The following is a 20,331-nucleotide window of genomic DNA, read 5'->3' as shown; positions in this document are numbered from 1 at the left end:
TCTGGAAAGTCAATGCTGGAGCTCTGAAATAGAGTAAACAGAACACATGTTTTGGTGATGTTAGTGGCAGGAATATAAAGAGATGCAGAGAAGTAACTCAAACCAAGAAACCAAAGACAACAAGGCAAGGAAGCAATGTGCCAAAGGTCACAATACAAGGAATTTCTACTCCACAAACAACTCCATTAACTGCTTAAAACATTTGGCCTCTTCTCCTTTATAGCTTACAAAACAAACATCCTTTGTTTTACAATTTTTTTTTTATAGACAGGGTCTCCCTATGTTGCCCAGGCTGGTCTCAAACTACTGGACTCAAGCAACCCTCCTGCCTCGGCCTCCCAAAGTGCTGGGATTACAGACATGAGTCACCACACCCAGCTGCTTCATAATATTTTTTAAAATCCATTAGGTAGACGGCACAGTGGCTCACGCCTGTAATCCTAGCACTTTGGGAGGCAGAGGTGGGCACATTACTTGAGGTCAGAAGTTCGAGACCAGCCTGGTCAACATGGTGAACCCTATCTCTACTAAAAACACAAAAATTAGCCAGCTGTGGTGGTGTGCACCTGCAATCCAGTTACTCAGGAGGCTGAGGCAAGAGAACTGCTTGAGTCTGGGTGGAGGAGGTTGCAGTGAGCGGAGATCGAGCCACTGCACTCCAGCCCAGGTACAGAGCAAGACTCTGTATATATAAAATAAAATAAAATAAAAATCGACTGGGTGAACAGATATTCTCCCAATAGGCAGAAAGCTCCTGATCTCTTGACTGTTGTACTACTGACTAGGAAACTGTAAATAGAACTAAAATGTATTTTATTACCCATCCCAGGTTCAAGTTTAATGTAGCCTACATGCACAGGTTATAAGACACTGACATCCACCTCAAATTAGATAATGAAAACCCAAAATCTTAATTAAATGTTCTCAATGTTCAAGATCAAAAGAGAGGCCAGGCACCGTGGCTCATACCTGCAAACCTAGCACTTAGGGAGGCCAAGGGAGAAAGATTGCTTAAGCCGAGGAGTTCAAGACCAGCTTGCACAAAACAGTGAGACCCCATCTCCGCAAAAAATTTAAAAATTAGCCAGGTATGGTAGCACATACCTGTAGTCCCAGCTACACAGGGGCTGAGGCATGAAGATTACTTTAGTACAGAAGGTCAGGAGGCTGAGGTTGTAGTGGGCTACTACCATGCCACGACACTCCAGCCTGAGTGACAAAGTGAGACCTTGTCTCAAAACAAAAAAGATCAAAAGAGAAGTTCCCAATAATAAGCCTTACTAAACAAATATATCTCGAACCTAGCATGAGCCAAAATATGTTCCCAGATTTAAATAAAAACATTAGACTGGGCTGGACATGGTGGCTTACACCTGTAATCCCAGCACTTTGGGAAGCTGAGGTGGTTGGATCGCCAGAGCCCAGAAGTTTGTGTGACCAGTCTGGGTAACATGGCAAGATTTCACTTCAATTAAAAATAATAATAATAAAGTTATTTAAAAGTAAGTATATATTAGGCTGGGTGCAGTAGCTCACACCTGTAATCCCAGCACTTTGGGAGATTGTGAGAGGATAGCTTGAGCCCAAAAGTACAAGACCAGCCTGAGTAACATAGGGAGACACATCTCTACAAAAAATTTAAAAATTAGCCAGGTGTGGTGGTTCCCATTTGCAGTCCCAGCTATCCCACAGCTGAGGTGGGAGAATCAGAAAATCATTTGAGCCCAGGAGTTCAAGTCTGCAGTGAGCTGTGATCACACCACTGGACTCCAGCGTGGGTGACGGGAACAAGACTCTGCCTCTTAAAAAAAACAAAAAACAGGTTGAGTGTGTTGGCTCATGCCTGTAATCCCAGCACTTTGGGAGGCTGAGGTGTTCAAGGCCAGGAGTTCAAGACCAGCCTGACCAACATGGTGAAACCCCGTCTCTACTAAAAATACAAAAATTAGCCAGGCGTGGTGGTGCATGCCTGTAATCCCAGCTACTCACGAGGCTGAGGCAGGAGAATGGCATGAACCCGGGAGGCAGAGGTTGCAGTGGGCCGAGATTGTGCTACTGCACTCCATCCTGGGCAACAGAGTGAGACCCTGTCTTAAACAAAAACAAAAAACAGTGGCCGGGCACGGTGGCTCATGTCTGTAATCCCAGCATTTTGGAAGGCCAAGGCAGGCGAATCACGAGGTCAGGAGATCGAGACCATCCTGGCTAACACGGTGAAATCCCGTCTCTACTAAAAATACAAAAAATTAGCCGGCTGAGGTGGCGGGCGCCTTTGTTCCCAGCTACTCAGGAGGCTGAGGGAGGAGAATGGCATGAACCCAGGAGGCGGAGCTTGCAGTGAGCCGAGATCGCACCACTGTACTCCAGCCGGGGCAACAGGGACTCTGTCTCCAAAAAAAAAAAAAAAAAAAAAAACCTTTGAATTAACATAATCTTTTGCGGTTTACTAGCCACTACTTTGATTTCTCATAAACAACATTTTCAAGATTGAAGAGTTGAAGCTGGGAGCAGTCTCATGCCTGTAATTACAACACTTCGGGAGGCCAAGGCAGGCGGATCACTTGAGGTCAGGAATTCAAGACCAGCGTGGTCAACATGGTGAAACCCTGTCTCTACTAAAAATACAAAAATTAGCCAGGCGTGGTGGCACGCACCTGTAGACCCAACTACTTGGGAGGCTGAAGCAGAAGAATCGCTTGAACTCGGGAGGCGGAGGTTACAGTGAGCCAAGATCATGCCACTGCACTCTAGCCTGGGCAACAGAGTGAGACTCTGTCTCAAATAAAATGAAAAAATTCAGGACATGAGAACACGTATTTGGGAAGACAATTTGAGACATCCATCAAAACTTTAAATGCATATATCCTATGTCTCAACAATGCCCCTTCTAGGAAATCTATAATACAAAAAAATTCTTACCTATACAAAAAGATATACTGCACACAGAAGTGGACTACAGAATTGCTGATAAAGATTGGAAAGCCTCCAAATTTCAATTAACTGATTAAACAAATTATATGTATCCATACTATGAAATAAAAGACATTCTGCTGAGTGGCAAATGCCAGTTGCATAAAATGTGAATATTAGGATTCCACTTATATATATATATGTATATACATATTATTGAGACAGAGTCTCACTCTGTCACCCAGGCTGGAATGCAGTGGCGCGATCTTGGCTCAATGCAACCTCCGCCCCCTGAGTTCATGCCATTCTCCTCCTGCCTCAGCCTCCCGAGTAGCTGGGACTACAGATGCCCGCCACCAGGTCCAGCTAATTTTTTTTGTATTTTCAGTAGAGACGGGGTTTCACCGTGTTAGCCAGGATGGTCTCGATCTCCTGACCTTGTGATTCGCCAGCCTCGGCCTCCCAAAGTGCTGGGATTACAGGCGTGAGTCACCGCGCCCTGCCCATTTTTTAAAATGTAAGCCTGGCACAGTGGTATATGCTTGCAATCCCAGCACTTTGGGAAGCCAAAGTGGGCAGACTGCTTGAGCCCAGGAGCTTGAGACCGGCTAAGGCAACATGGTAAAACCTTGTCTCTACAAAAAATACAAAAATTAGCTGGGCATGGTGGCATGTGCCTGTAGTTCCAGCTACTCACGAGGCTAAGGCAGGAAGATCACTTGAGCCAGCGAGGTCAAGGCTGCAGTCAGCCATGACTATACCACTGCACTCCAGCCTCAGTGACAGAGAGATTCTGTCTCATTAAAAAAAAAAAAAAAAAAGCCGGGCACGGTGGCTCATGCCTGTAATCCCAGCACTTTGGGAGGCCGAGGCGGGCGGCGGATCACGAGGTCAGGAGATCGAGACCATCCTGGCTAACACGGTGAAACCCTGTCTCTACTAAAAATACAAAAAAATTAGCCGGGTGTGGTGGCGGGTGCCTGTAGTCCCAGCTGGTGGGGAGGCTGAGGCAGGAGAATGGTGTGAACCCAGGAGGCGGAGCTTGCAGTGAGCCGAGATCACGCCACTGCACTCCAGCCTGGGCGACAGAGCGAGACTCTGTCTCAAAAAAAAAAAAAAAGGCTAATATGTATGTGTGTCTAGGTATATGTGTATATGTATACATGTACATAAAAGCTAGGAAAAAAGGAGTAAAACGGGAAGGAAGTGGCATGCGAAAAGGAAGTAAGAAGAGAAACACAGCCAAGCGTGGTGGCTAACACCTGTAATCCCAGCATTTTGGGAGGCCAAGGTGGGCAGATCACGAGGTCAAGAAATCGAGACCATCGTGGCCAACATGGTGAAACCCCATCTCTCTTAAAAATATAAAAATTAGCTGGGCATGGTAGCACATGTCTATAGTCCCAGCTACTCAGGAGGCTGAGGCAGGAGGATCGCTTGAACCCAGGAGGTGGAGGTTGCAGTGAGCCAAGATCACACCACTGCACTCCAGCCTGGCAACAGAGCAAAACTCCGTCTCAAAAACAAAGAGAAAAAAAAAAAAGAGAAACATATCTGGGCAGGCGCGATGGCTCACGTCTGTAATCCTAGCACACTGGGAGGCCAGGGCGGGTGGATCACCTGAGGTCAGGAGTTCGAGACCAGCCTGACCAATATGCTGAAACCCTGTCTCTATTAAAAATACAAAAATTATCCAGGCGTGGTGGCAGGTGCTTGTAGTCCCAGCTACTCTGGAGGTTTGAGACAAGAGAATTGCTTGAACCCAGGAGACGGAGGTTGTAGTGACCCGAGATTGCACCACTGCACTCCAGCCTGGGCGACAGAGCAAGACTCCATCTCAAAAACCAAAAAAAAAAAAAAAAAAAAAAAAGAAAAAAGAAAAAGAAAAGAAACACATCTGTTAACTCTACATACAGCAGTTATATTTTAGTTTTTCACAACCATATATATAAAATACCTTCTATGAATTCAACTACAGATCTTTAGCCAGAAAAAGGAAGAGGAAGAAAAGAAAAAGAAGACAAAAATGATATAAATGTCCTGCTATCCTGACTGCCCTACTATTCTACAAATACACTCTTCTGGGTGTAAGTGTGGTTCTGTCAACCCATTCCTCCATATCTCGACAAGAATATGGGAGCATCTAACTGTGCACACAGGGTCCTATATTTTAAAAACATATTAAGTTGTTGCATCCTCAAATCCTATATGCTTTAAGGGTGATAAGAGCTTTCTGAGAGAGATTTTGACCCAATTTTCACCCTAATTACTAACTCCAGAACTGAATGCCCTTGCATGCAACCCTGCTACAACTAAAGAATTTTAAATAAAACAAAAACCTTAAATGAAAGACCAAAGAGGCCGGGCGCGGTGGCTCAAGCCTGTAATCCCAGCACTTTGGGAGGCCGAGACGGGCGGATCACAAGGTCAGGAGATCGAGACCATCCTGGCTAATACGGTGAAACCCCGTCTCTACTAAAAAATACAAAAAAACTAGCCGGGCGAGGTGGCGGGCGCCTGTAGTCCCAGCTACTCGGGAGGCTGAGGCAGGAGAATGGCGTAAACCCGGGAGGCGGAGCTTGCAGTGAGCTGAGATCCGGCCACTGCACTCCAGCCTGGGCGACAGAGCGAGACTCCGTCTCAAAAAAAAAAAAAAAAAAAGAAAGACCAAAGAAAATACAAAAATACATTTCCCTTTTCATACAATTCCCAAATTTACAGAGTCTAAACTTTTTCTCTGCCTTTGTTTTTCCAGACTAGAGAACCCCAGCACTTTTATTCATCTGTTTTAGACATCACTGTCAGGCCTATCTTCAAGTCTATGATAGCTTTTATGAAAGGAGTTGCTGGCAACTAGAACCGTATTAAGTATTCCAGGTGTACAATCACAGCTTGTACAATGGGCAAAGTTCCTCTGATCTGTTTCCAATACATTTCCCAAAATAACCAGATTTGTCTTAGTCATTTAAAACAGAGTGCCATCAGCCAGGCATGGTGGCTCATGCCTATAATCCCAGCACTTTGGGAGGCCAAGGTGGGAGGATCACCTGAGGTCAGGAATTCGAGATCAGCCTGATCAACATGGAGAAACCCCATCTCTACTAAAAATATAAAATTAGTCAGCGTGATGATGTATGCCTGTAATCCCAGCACTTTGGGAGGCCAACGTGGGAGGATCACCTGAGGTGGGGAGTTTGAAACCAGCCTGACCAACATGGAGAAACCCCACCTCTACTAAAAATATAAAATTAGCCAGGATGGTGGTGCATGCCTGTAGTAACAGCTACTCGGGAGGCTGACACAGGAGAATCACTTAAACCTGGGAGGCGGAAGTTGCAATGAGCTGAGATCATGCCATTACACTCTAGCCTGGGCAATTAAGAACGAAACTCCATCTCAAAAAATAAAAATAAAAAAAAGAACAGAGTGCCATCCCTAAGGTGTCTCATTGCCACCCTCTGCTTTTGTTTGATTAACTCCTGGCCAAAGCCATGGAACCCACTTTAAGTAATTCTGTGTTGCTGGTACTACCAGAAAACTATATCCACACAAATTTCCCAACTGAGCCTACTTTTCCCTCAATGAAAATTTACCAAAAAAAAAAAAAAAAAAAAAAAACCACACACTATAAGGCCACGTGCAGTGGCTCATGCCTGTAATCCCAGCACTTTGGGAGGCCGAGACGGGCAGATCACCTGGGGTTGGGAGTTCGAGACCAGCCTGATTCAACATAGAAAAACCCTGTCTATTCTAAAAACACAAAATTAGCCAAGGATCTTGGTGCATGCCTGTAATCCCAGCTACTAGGGAAGCTGAGGCAGGAGAATCACTTCAACCCGGGAGGGAGAGGTTGCGGTGAGCCAAGATCATGCCACTGCACTCCAGCTTGGGCAAGAAGAGCGAAACTTTGTCTAAAAAAAAAAAAAAAGGTACAAATACTCTTTAGGTATCCCATACCACAGTGATTGATAAATAGCTATTAACTGATTGCAGGGTAAAGGTAAAATGTCAACTGGTTTACTTGCTAACTTAGGAAACTGTCTATAAGACCAAAATTAACCTTCAACTTTTCTCTTTTGCCCACAAGCATATGATTAACTCTCGATTTCATTTGTTTATATACTGCCAGTTTTGAGAAAGAATTTGACATAACTCAATCACTGTGAAGCCTACCCTCGAGGCTTTCATAACTGCATTACCATTAATCTGCAAGAGAAGGGAAAGATGGCAAGACTCAGATGAATTCATGTTGTTAGTGGGATAGAAGATAGGATGCAAGATTTTAAATAAGAAAAGATTAAGACTTATTTTTAATCACATAGCCATACACCCATACCCCTTATTTACATTCTCCTTATCCATTACAACGGATAATCAAGAGAGCAGAAAGGAAAAAGTGATATTTACTGAGTGTCTACCAGGTCAGCTACAACACCTCTAGAGGGAATATCCTAAAGGAGAACCTCCCTAATATTGCCCCATCAATGAAGCTCTCTTCTCCTCAAGAGGAAACAGTAGTTTTTTTTCTACCCCGTGTTTCCTAATTAGTGAGCTTGAGAAAAGGAAGTGAGCACAGTTTAACCCCTTCTGGGCTCTCTCTTTTTGGATAGGATACACACATACTCTGCTTTTCCAGAAAATAAAGGTCTACACCCTTGAAGGAGATGCGAGGTGAATGAGTTAGGATAGCGAGAAGCCTCCCAGTCTTTTGTTTATTTTTATTTTTATTTTAAAATAGAGATGAGGTCTCACTATTTTATGCCCAGGCTGGTCTCAAACTCCTTAGCTCAAGTGATTCTCCCGTCTCAGCCTCCAAAACTGCTAGGATTACAGGTATAAACCACCATGTCCAGCCAAGAAGCCTGTAAGTCTTGATGTGTAGGTGGTTCAAGTTGGGGGTAAGATAATAAAAATCCCAAATGGAGTTACGAAGCTATGTTTTCAAATTCAGTTTTACAACTACTAAACCTCATGTTCTCATATCCATCTGCCTGTCTCTGCATCTTATTCCATAATTCATTCTTTTTTTTTTTTTTTTTTTTTTTCTGAGACAGAGTCTCGTTGTGTTGCCCAGGCTGGAGTGCAGTGGAGTGATCTCGGCTCACTGCAACCTCTGCCTCCCCAGTTCACGCCATTCTCCTATCTCAGCTTCCCCCAGTAGCTGGGATTTCAGGCACCCATGACCACGCTCAGCTAATTTTTTTTTTTTGGTATTTTTAGTAGCGACGGGGTTTCACCATGTTAGCCAGGATGGTCTTGACCTCCTGACCTCATGATCCGCCCACCCCAACCTCCCAAAGTGCTAGGATTACAGGCATGAGCTGCTGCACCTGGCCCTTCTTAATTCATTCTACAGCAATGGAGGAGATAACAGGGTCATTTATTTATTACCCTAAAACTAAAGGACAAAGGTGAAATGATTTGCCCCAAAGCCCAAAGTTAGTAGTAGAACCAAATTCTGATTCCACATCTTCATGCTGCCTCATCAGCAATTCAGAAAAGAAAAAACTCAATTATGCTACTTACCTGACAAACAAATTTGACATCTGGTGAGGATCTATTGAAGGGTTTCGGGAAAACATAGAAGTTAAATGACTTCGTTATATACCTGGGATAAGATAAAAGGAGACTTAGGAGGTGACACTGTGCCACAAAAACAGAATTCCCAACGTTTGTTAAAACAACTTACTTTGAATCTGTGTAGTCATACTTAAAAGTGCAAAGGCCAAACTGAAATAGCAAAAAGTCCATGGAATGCTGGGAAAGGGAAATAAAACATGTCACAATAGTGCTGCATATTCCATGTGAGCACAGCATTCTCACACAGCTGGGCTTTCTGAATTACTCAATGAGACTTCAGCAGAACACTTCCAAGTAGAACAGATTACACATAGGAATCAGAAGCATTACTAATCTGTATATATTTCATAATACTTTTCCCATTTAAGGACCTATTTATCCATCATCCAAAGAATCATATTAGGTCTCTTTCCAAATGATTAAAATAACTGCCTCATATTTCCTAGGAATCAAATTAACACTGAAAATGCTAAATCTTCCCCAAAATGTTTTCCAGCAAACAATTATTTTTGCTGTTTTAAATATCATTAAAATAATACTTTAAGGCCAGGTGTGGTGGCTCACATCTGGAATCTCAGCACTGTGGGAGGCTGAGGCAGGAGGATCGTTTGTGGCCAGAAGTTCGAGACCAGACTGGTCAACAAAGTGAGACCGATCTCTACAAAAGAATATGTAAAAAAAAAAAAAAAAAAAAAAAAAAACTGGCTGGGTACAGTGGCTTGCGCCTGTAGTCCCAATTACTTGGGAGGCTGTGGCAGGAGAATCACTTGAGCCAGGGGTTCAAGGCTCCACCAAGCAATGATCACGCCACTGCACCCCAGCCTGGGTGACAGGAGTGAGACCTTGTCTCTAAAACAAGACAAAACAAAAAAAAACCAATTCATGGCTAGGTTTGAGGAGAAAATACTGCACTTACAAAACCTTAATGTACAAGTTTAATAACAATATTTCTCTATCATTTAACATAAGGAAGACTAACATAAGAAAAAAGATTTTCTAACACATCCACTTGCCTTTTTAAGCTTCTGATACCTTTCTTCTGGAGTGTCAAAACCATTTGTTAATGCAGAAACTGAAGGTCCATCACTGATTCCTAGATTTTAAGAAATAACAATGTTTAACTTACTAATAAACACTAACGTAAAAATGCCAGTCAACCATTCAGTGCTTCTATAATGTCATATCATGAATTAAGGTTACTTGGAAGCACTCCCTAACTTACTTTTTCAAAATAAGCATTAATTTTGCTGGCCACCAGGTTAAACACTCCAATAATGAACTTAAGAGTTGTGAATGTTTCAACTTGAGAACAGGCAGTTCGTGTCTAAAATGTGACTTAAAACACAGTAATCATTTAAGAAAACAACCTCTATGCTTGAATAAATTTTGCTGCTTTAAAAGATTCTTGTATAAGCAGACATCAATCAATCCCTAAGTACATTACTGCCAGAGTTCCAGTCTTGGTCAAGAGTTTGGAGTGGTTAATATCCATACAAAGAATGTATCTTCAAGGTAAAGGGAAAATTATTTCTGGTGAAAACTCTTAGCTTCCTAGGGAAGTGACTCCAACTAGAAACTGCTCAAAGCCAAGGATAATATTTACCCCTGCATGGATTCCTGCATGGAAAATCAGACAGCAAAAATGGATATCCATATCAAAGGGAGTGAACCGTTCATATGGACATCGACAATTTTAAAACTAGCCTTTGCTCCCCCTAAAAAAGGGAACAAAAAAATTTGCAACTTTAAGTGTCAATGAAGTATTTCCCGTATACACATCTGCTGAGGCAGGCAATGAACATGTCCACTAATGCATAAAGAAATATCTCATTTATCTGCAAAAACCTGACCCTAGCTGGTCACAAAAGGGCAAATATTGTAAGATTCCACTTAGATGATATGTCAAGGGCAGTCATATTCAGAGAAAAATGGCGGTTGCTAAAGGCTGGAGGAAAGGAGGAATGGCGAGTTTAAGGTGTAGAGTTTCAGTTTGTGAAGATGAAGAAGTCCTAGAGATGGATGGGGATGTTTGCAAAGCAATGTGAATGTACTTAATGCCACTTAACTGTAAAGTCACTTAAAACGGCACATTCATGTCATATCTATTTTACCGTCAAGAAAAAGTCGGACCCTAATCCTCAAGCTCTCTGCAATGTACATGCCGCACTGTTTTAAGCAGCACCAAAACCATCATCTCTATCTGCAATCCTAAGTCCAATCACAAACCCACGGCATTTCATTTCTTCTGTGCTTTTGAAACGTTTAAAAGGTAACATTGAGATCTGTGAAACCCGCCCAAGGCTACTAACAGCGAGAGGCCACCATCAAGCATAAGAAGTCTGGGGCTGGCCGGGCGCGGTGGCTCAAGCCTGTAATCCCAGCACTTTGGGAGGCCGAGATGGGCGGATCACGAGGTCAGGAGATCGAGACCATCCTGGCTAACACGGTGAAACCCCGTCTCTACTAAAAAATACAAAAAAAACTAGCCGGGCGAGGTGGCGGGCGCCTGTAGTCCCAGCTACTCGGGAGGCTGAGGCAGGAGAATGGCGTAAACCCGGGAGGCGGAGCTTGCAGTGAGCTGAGATCTGGCCACTGCACTCCAGTCCGGGCGACAGAGCGAGACTCCGCCTCAAAAAAAAAAAAAAAAAAAAAAAGAAGTCTGGGGCTGCGGGATTGAAGGAGCCTTGGCTACGCACCGCAAGGCGGTAGCCTGAGCTTGCGAGGGAGGGGTACCTGAAAACTCCCCATCGATGGCGAAGAAGTCGGCCTCCTCTATGGCCTGGTACACTTTGTGAAGATTACTCTTAATCTGCGGAGAAACCGAAAAGAGGCTCAGAACCAGTGGCCTGAATTCCTGCTAAGGGGAGAGGGAAGGAGGGCCGAGGAGCTCCTGAGGCTGAGAGCTGGAAGGGAAAAAGTCTCAGAGGTGTGCACCGGGGCGAAGGTAATCAGGTCCTCGAGGGGTGCATGGGCAGCGGGGACAAGCCCCGGGGGGTGCCCGGGCCGGAGAAGGACAAGGCCTCGAGTGGTGCCGGGATTGGAGGAGTAAGTACAAGGACCCTAGGATGCACGGTCCGTAGCGGGACAAGATCCCAAGAGGCGCACCGGCTTAAGGAGGGAAAAGCCCCGAGGGGCTGCCTCAGCCCCACGCCCAGCCAAATAGGCCGGCCATGGTCTCGGCCTAGCAGGCCAGGGGCAACGGGGTGTGGGCAGGCGGGGAGGTGCACGGCGAACACGCACTGTTCCTGATTATCTCCATTCTGCAGAGTGGCCGGTACCCCGGCCCCACACGGGCCCGCGCTCCCCTCAACGGTTCTACTCGCCGAATTCCGCGGCGACCGCGGGCAGTAGCTGAGGCAGCAGCAGCCGAGACTGCAGCCCCGACTTCCGAAAACAGCGCGCGCCTGCTGCGCTTGCGTCAGCGCCTGCGTCGGCGGCGGGGGCGGGGCCAAGGCTGAGCTCCTTTCAGTACTGACAGGGACAGGGGAGGGGCGTGGCTATCGAAGTCCCCAAGGTGTGGCCTAATTTGTGCGGGCATTCACTTTAGTAGAAAAAATGTGGCCGGGCGCGGTGGCTCAAGCCTGTAATCCCAGCACTTTGGGAGGCTGAGACGGGCGAATCACGAGGTCAGGAGATCGAGACCATCCTGGCTAATACGGTGAAACCCCGTCTCTACTAAAAAATACAAAAAAAAAAAAAAAAAAATTAACTGAATCAGTGAATAAATACGTATTGGACGGGACTGTATATATTTGTGGCGAGCAAACAGTAAAACCACTGATTTGCTTCAAACCTTGAAATAACCCTTGGAAATCTTCTCCTTCGCTATCAATACCTTTGTGACATTAAAGTTCTCTTCACCAGGACTCTGCAGAAAGTTCACCTGAAAACACTGGCTCTGAATGTGGGAATGACTCCATTAAGCCACTCACAGTCTGCAGTCCCTATTTTGCAAATAGAATCCCAGTTTACAGAATAAATTGTTGTCACTTGGGCTGCAAAATTCACAAAATAAACTGTGATCATTAATAAGAGTTAATAAAGTCAGAAATCATTGAGAACATTGAGATATTACTTATTTTCTTCTTTTTTTTTTTTCTTTTTGAGATGGAGTCTTGCTGTGTTGCCCAGGCTGGAGTGCAGTGGTGCGATCTCAGCTCACTGCAACCTCTGCCTCCAGGTTCAAGTGATTCTCCTGCCTCAGCCTGCTGAGTAGCTGGGATTACAGACATGCACCACCGTGCCCGGCTATTTTTTGTATTTTTAGTAGAGATAGGGTTTCACCATATTGGCCAGGCTTGTTTCAAACTCCTAACGTCAAGTGATCCGCCTGCCTCAGCCTCCCAAGTGTTGGGATTACAGGCGTGAGCCAGCGCGCCTGGCCCGGAGACATTATTTCTTTCCAATTCATGAGAAGTACAGATACTCTTAGACCCTCTCCTCATACATCTATCAAAATAACTTGAAGATTTCTCTGTCAAAATATTGGACCCTTCTGTCAACCAAACTGGAGCTCTAATTTAGGAATAGTTTAATAGAAATGGACTTAACGTTGAGGTGGGAGAATTGTTGGAGCACAGGAGTTCGAGGCCAGCCTGGGCTACATAGTGAGACTCTCTCTACCAAAAACTTTAAAAATAATTAACTGGGTGTGGTGGCACATGCCTGTAGTCTCAGCTACTCAGGCGGCTGAGGTGGGAGGATCACTTGAACTCAGGAGGTCCAGGCTGCAGTGAGCCATGATCATGCCCCTGCATTCTAGCCTGGGTGACAGAATGAGACCCTGTCTCAAAAAAATTTTAATTAAAAAAAAATACATATATATGTATACACACACACACACACATGCATATATATACACACACACACAACGAATCCTGATATGATTATACAAATGTATTAAATTATCACATGTATACTGAAAATATGTACATATATGTCAATTAAAAGATTTTTCAATATTTATAAATATATACATAGAAAGTATTTTTCTGTGTATATATATATACACAACTCCTCAGACTCCTGTGCTCCAGCAATTCTCCCACCTCAACATTAAGTCCATTTCTATTAAACTATTCCTAAATTAGAGCTCCAGTTTGGTTGGCAGAACGGTCCAATATTTTGACAGAGAAATCATCAAGTTATTTTCATAGATATATGAGGAGAGGCTTTACTATATATAAAAATATGTATTTATATATATTTACATAAATATATATATACACACACACATATATACAGAAAAAGATACTGATGACATTTTCAAATGCCTGTCTTACCAGATAGGTATTCCAGAATTTCTGTTTCAGGTCCAAAAATATGTCATCCTTTTCCTGGAGAATGCTCATACCTATTTGCAAAACACCAAAAGAATTTTAAAACATTCAGTAGGGTACTGTAGTAATAGTGCATATTTAAGTTTTCCATTCCAAAATGCAAAGTAACCATCACTATCATCCATCAATACGACCCTTCTGATCCAACAGTGAAAAGTGAACATAGTCAGGCGTGGTGGCTCAAGCCTGTAATCCCAGCAGTTTGGGAGGCCGAGGCAGGCAGATTGCTTGAGTCCAGAAGTTTAGAGACCAGCCTGGGCAACAGGGCAAAACCCCATCTCTACAAAAAATACAAAAATTAGCCAGGTGTGATGGCGTGCCTGTAGTCATAGCTACTCAGGAGGCTGAAGTGGGAGGATTGCTTGAGCCTGGGAGGTGGAGGCTGCAGTGAGTTGTGATCATGACACTGCACTCCAGCCTGGGCAACACTGCAAGACCCTGTCTCACAAAAAAAAAAAAAAAAGAAAGAAAATAGAACATAATCTCCACTCTAAAACTAGATAAATTTTAAAGGAATGATAAATACGAAGTGAGAATAGCAGAGTATAAAAGTTATAGCAGAACAATGATTTTTTCAAAAACTATGGCAATTCACAAAAAGAATCAAGTTACAATAGTGGGTCTATTGATTACTTTTCTCTATCTTCCAAACATTTTGTGAAATGTCGAACATTTGAACATTTTGAAATTTTTTTTTTTTTTTTTTTGAGGCGGAGTCTCGCTCTGTCGCCCGGACTGGAGTGCAGTGGCCAGATCTCAGCTCACTGCAAGCTCCGCCTCCCGGGTTTACGCCATTCTCCTGCCTCAGCCTCCCGAGTAGCTGGGACTACAGGCACCCGCCACCTCGCCCGGCTAGTTTTTTTTGTATTTTTTAGTAGAGACGGGGTTTCACGGTGTTAGCCAGGATGGTCTCGATCTCCTGACCTCGTGATCCGCCCGTCTCGGCCTCCCAAAGTGCTGGGATTACAGGCTTGAGCCACCGCGCCCGGCCACATTTTGAAATTTTAATTTCTATCTTTAAAAAAAAAAGCTAGTGGACTGGTTGTGGTGGCTCATGCCTATAATCCCAGCACTTTGGGAGGCTGAGGCGGGTGGATCACCTGCGGTTGGGAGTTTGAGACCAGCCTGACCAACATGGAGAAACTCCGTCTCTATTAAAAATACAAAATTAGCCGGGCATGGTGGTGCATGCTTGTAATTCCAGCTTCTCAGGAGGCTATGGCAGAAGTATCGCTTGAACCCAGGATTTGGAGATTGTGGTCAGCTGAGATCACACCACTGAGTTTCTGACTGCGTGACAGAGCAAGACTCCATCTCAAAATATAAAAATAAAAAAAGGCTAGTGGACCCAAATACTCTGGCAACTACAAATTTCCCATCAGTATTACCCTATTCAAAAATTGAAAGTGGAACACCAATTCAGCCTTCCTAAAAACACTTTGAAAACTTTGATCTTCAACATCCCTGAAGAGAAATTCACAGTCTGGGCAATACGTCAAGACCTTTTCTCCACAAAACAATTTAAAAACCAGCCAGGTATAGGGGTGAGCGTCTGCGGTCCCAACTACACCAGAGGCAGAAGTGGGAGGATTGCTTGAGCCCAGGAGGTCGAGGCTGCAAAAACGTGTGATCACATCACTGCACTTCAGCCTGGGGAACAGAGTGAGACCCTGTCTCAGAAAAAGGAAAGGAAAAAACAAAAATGAAATTCAGGTAGCAAGGCAAAGCTCTCCTATTTTAGGAAGGGTTGTAAACTGAGAGTACTTTAAAAATTCTTTCCAATCCCTGATTAGGAGGTAGGGGAAATAAAAGCCTTATTAATTAATTACAGAAGATTCTTACATGACCTAGCAAAATATTGGTAATACTGTGTTCCACTTACCTAGCATTAATTAAATGCTAAGTACTTTATGCGCCTCATTTCATGTGTCCCACCTTACAATTCGCTAAGGTAGGTAGAGTTACAAAGAGGAAAAGAGCTTAGAGAGGTTAATAGCAGATGGAGTTCAACCCAGGTGTCTGATTCCCAACCGAGAGTTGTTAATCTGTTACCTCTGGTTCCCCAAGGTGACCCCAGCACAAAGATCATCTGATTGGTGCAATTTCCATGTAGAGCCTCATGCAAACCTCCAGTCCATCCCGTTCCACTTGCCCCTTCATGGAAATTTGAGGTGACCAAAACTGAACCAGAAAAACTGAAAACCGGCTGGGCGAGGTGGCTCATGCCTGTAATCCCAGCACTTTGGGAGGCCGAGATGGGCAGATCACTTGAGGACAGGAGTTGGAGACCAGTGTGGCCAACATGGTGAAACCCCGTCTTCATTAAAAATGCAAAAATTAGCTGGGCGTGGTGGTGTGCATCTGTAATCCCAGCCCCTCGGTAGGCTGAGGCAGGAGAATCGCTTGAACCTGGAGATGGAGGTTGCAGTGAGCTGAAATCGGGACACTACACACTTCAGCCTGGGCGATAAAGCGAGACTCTGTCTCCAAAAAAAAAAAAAAAGAAAAAGAGAACAATCTCACTAGTTCTTTCAGGATTAAATAGGATTCTGGTTTCCTACCCCTTCACCGGTGTACAAGGCTTCTGTAACAGGTGCTAGAAAGCTGTTTGCAAATCTAGTCTGGAAATCATACCGTGGGACCAGGGAAAGACCTTCTGATAAAACAGGAGGCCCTAGCTCTCAGGCTGTGCTCCTGACACACTGATCCTATCAGCCATGTACTTGGCCGCAACGGCAATAGGCAACCAGGTGGTTTGTGTTTCTGGTGGGGTCTGTAGGGAAAGGAAGTGAATCCAACTCTTCAAAATAAGGTTCAGCGGGCAGGGTAGCTCTCTTCAAGATGGTGGCTTGTCTGACCTCAACCTGGTTTAGAAAGCACCAACAGCCCTTAGGAGAAGTTCCCTCCCATTTGGGGGGAAATCTGTGTTCCCCAATCCCAAGGTCAGGCTTAAGACCCATAGGGATTTTCTCCCCACTTACCCACCCCATCCCCTTCAAGGCTATAGAAATTGCAATGATGATAGAGGCCACAGGGCCCCTTCTGTAAGCAGACAGAAGATCTCCAAAGATCACAAGAATTTAACCAGCTTGAGCAATCAGCCTGTTTTACAGCCTCCTGCCCTCAACCTGTTCTTCCCCAACCCTGGGTGGAATGAGGTCAACCTGTTTGTTTAAACCAGCTCCGAAGTGACCCCAGGTTACTTATAGATGAACCCAAGTTAACTCTCCTCATTTCAATGCTAAAGTCTTCACCCTGGGAGAAGCTATAGCTTCATGACTATAACCTATGTAACCTATGCAATCTATGTGCTAGCATCCTGACTCACTGGGACTCCTACTCTGCATGCAATCACGCACCCTCTCCCTTCTCCATCACCCCATAAAACCCTCCTGTCTCCTTCTCGGGGGGACACACTACTTTGGAGAACACGCCCAGTGTCTTCCTTACTTGTGCCAAGTAAAACTCCCATTGACCAAAACCTGCCTCTTGATGGAGTCATCTGGGACTCGTTAGGGGAATGAACCCCGGTATTTTTCAGGTAATATTTCCATTGCTCTTATTGTAGGCAGTAGAGAAGGTTTCCACAGTCAAGCCCCTGTCCCCCACGCCCCAGGCCTGGGTCGGATTTTCTAAAGAGAGGGTTCCCTGAACCCTCACAGGTATACAGTCCTCCATGGCAAGGATCCAAGGTTCCTTGATGTCTTCCGTGGGACCCCCAGGGGAAAATCTTGTCACCAAAGCAGGACTAGGCCCCTGGGGATGAATTTTCTGAAGATTCAGGCCCAACCTCAGATTCCACCTGCTCTGCCCCCCAGGGTCACGGGTCCGCTTGCATTTTGTTTCTGTGTTGGCCCCGGAGCCCCACACATGGATTTTCTGAAGAGCAGGTCGGTCCCTTCCCTGCCCACGACTGGTTCGTGGTCATGCAGCTGCTATGGCCTTGAACTGGGATCTCCTTTATTTTCCCGTGGACCCGTTTTCAGGGGAAAAGACCTCCCCAGCCCTGCCTACTCCAGCCTTGACCTACATCCAACCCCCGAGTCTCAGCCCCGACCCTAGTGCCCTAAATTCCTGACCCGGTGGACCTCTGGCTCCGCAATTTCCCGGCTCCCCAGCCAGTGCCCCCCGCAACTTCTTGCAATCAAACACCCCAGCCTCCAGCCTTTGCCCTGGCCCTCCAGGTCCCTGAAGCAGCCCCGGTCTCAGAGCCCCAGCTCCTGCCCGGGACCCCAGGTTCCTGCAGCGCCCTCCCTCCAGCCGCTTGATCCCGAGTCCCTGCCTCCAGTCCCCCAATACCGGGGCCCACCCTCCAGGCCCTCTCCCGGCCCCTCACCAGCGTAGAAGGCCGAGACCGCGATGGGCGCCGCGACCACCTGGTCGCAGAGCAACTTGGCCAGCACCGCGCGCGGCGCGCGGCCCGGGAGCGCGCGCTCCAGCAGGCCCAGCCACACGTAGTTGAAGTTGGCGTGGAAGCTCACCACCAACGTGGCCACGCGCCGCGTCTGGCGCCAGTCGGCCTCGCCGCCCTGCAGCCGCTGCTGCAGCGCGTCCCCGGCCGAGAAGAGCGAGCCATAGAGCAGCAGTTGGTGGGCCCCGGGTGGCGCCGGGCCGCGCGCGACAATGCCGGCCACCAGCCCTCCATGTCCGCGCTGTGGGCGCCCGCGATCAGGAGCCGGCGTGGTAGGCAGCTTCCTGCACCGCGTGGGAGCCTCCTGGGCCTCCAGCAGCCCCTGAGCTGGCACCGCCCCTACCTGCACCTGCCCCCTCCAGACGTCCGGAGCGATTGGGCGCCCGAACCGCACATTCAGCTCGCGGCGTCCAATCTGGATGTCACGGGCCGTCGTGGGGGTGAACGTTTGAAAGGTGCCCGGCCCACCCCCATGCATGGGTCTATTCATACAAAATACCCAGAACAGGCAAAGCCACAGAGGCAGAAGGCATGGGGTTATTTATTTACTTGTTTATTTTTATTTTTATTAATTAATTAGATATTTTTGAAACAGAGTCTCGCTCTGTCGCCCAGGCTTGAGTGCAATGGCGCGATCTGGACTCACTACAACCTCCGCCTCCCAGGTTCAAGCGATTCTTCTGCCTCAGCCTCCAGAGTAGCTGGGACTACACGCGTGCGCCATCACGCCCGACCAATTTTTGTATTTTTAGTGGAGACGGAGTTTCAACATGTTGGTCAGGCTGGTCTCGAGTGAACTGCCCGCCTTGATCTCCCATATGGAGTTATTTTTTTGGAGTGATGAAAACATTTTGAAATTAGATAGGTGTGATGGTTCCATGACTTGGTGAATATATTAAAAACCATTGAATTGCACACTTTTCTTTTCTTTTCTTTCTTTCTTTTTTTAAGGGAGTCTCCTTCTGTTGCCAGGCTGGAGTGCAGTGGAACGATCTTGGCTCATTGCAACCTCCACCTCCCAGGTTCCAACAATTATCTTGCCTCAGCCTCCTGAGTAGCTGGGATTACAGGCACCCTCCACCACACCCAGCTAATTTTCGTATATTTAGTAGAGACAGGGTTTCACCAAGTTGGCCAGGCTGGTCGCTATCTCTTGACCTCTTGATCCGCCTGCCTGCCTCGGCCTACCAAAGTACTGGGATTACCGGCGTGAGCCATCCTGCCTGGACAACAGTTTCTTTTTTTTTTTTCTTTGAGACTGAGTCTCGCTCTGTCGCCCAGGCTGGAGTGCAGTGGCCGGATCTCAGCTCACTGTAAGCTCCGCCTCCCGGGTTTACGCCATTCTCCTGCCTCAGCCTCCCGAGTAGCTGGGACTACAGGCGCCCGCCACCTCGCCCGGCTAGTTTTTTGTATTTTTTAGTAGAGACGGGGTTTCACGGTGTTAGCCAGGATGAGTCTCGATCTTCTCACCTCGTGATCCGCCCGTCTCGGCCTCCCAAAGTGCTGGGATTACAGGCTTGAGCCACCGCGCCCGGCCAACAGTTTCTTATTACAGGAAATCTTCCCACAAAATCTCCAGATGGGCTTGGCTTCAGAGCACTGCTTTACCCTCTTTCTTTTCCTGAAGGTAGATGAGACTCACTCATTGTAACCACTGTTTTTTTAAAACAGTATGCAAATGTTCCTGTGGTTTTGTTCATTTATAAATCCCTGCCTCCTGAAGCTTCTTTCTCTCCCAATTCTACTTCCTGATTTTTTTTTTTTTTTTTTTTTTTTTGAAACAGGGTCTCACTCTGTCACTCAGGCTGGTGTGCAGAGGTGCAATCACAGCTCACTGCAGCTGCGACCTCCCAGGTTTGCAATCCTCCCATCTCAGCCTCCCGAGCAACTGGGACCATAGATGTATGCCACTACGCCCAGCTATTTTATTTTTGTAGAGATGGGGTTTCACTATGTTGAGCAGGCTGGTCTCCAAACTCCTGGGCTCTAGCAATCCTCCTGCCTCAGCCTCCCAAAGTGCTGGGGTTACAGGTGTGAGCTGCCTACTTCCTTCTGGCTTTTTTTTTTTTTTTTTTTTTTTTTTGAGATTGA

The 20,331-nt window shown here is 46.0% G+C and overlaps 1 protein-coding gene across 1 annotated transcript in view; it reads right to left on the bottom strand.

Moving 5' to 3' along the window:
- The window catches only part of LOC115895268, a 23,827-nt gene extending 5,353 nt beyond the window's left edge, over positions 1-18,474 (bottom strand). The window contains 8 exon segments of the mRNA XM_030925391.1: positions 5-23; positions 8,437-8,518; positions 8,600-8,667; positions 9,504-9,583; positions 11,224-11,299; positions 13,773-13,843; positions 18,166-18,414; positions 18,417-18,474. Of these exon segments, the coding sequence (XP_030781251.1) occupies positions 5-23; positions 8,437-8,518; positions 8,600-8,667; positions 9,504-9,583; positions 11,224-11,299; positions 13,773-13,843; positions 18,166-18,414; positions 18,417-18,474 (703 nt within the window).
- Positions 18,475-20,331: the final 1,857 nt, after the last annotated feature.

The sequence above is a fragment of the Rhinopithecus roxellana genome, chromosome 20 (assembly GCF_007565055.1).
Source record: "Rhinopithecus roxellana isolate Shanxi Qingling chromosome 20, ASM756505v1, whole genome shotgun sequence".
In the NCBI taxonomy this organism is placed as follows: Eukaryota; Metazoa; Chordata; class Mammalia; order Primates; family Cercopithecidae; genus Rhinopithecus; species Rhinopithecus roxellana.
Note: the sequence above shows the minus strand (reverse complement) of the source record. Positions and strands in the feature narration are given on the sequence as shown.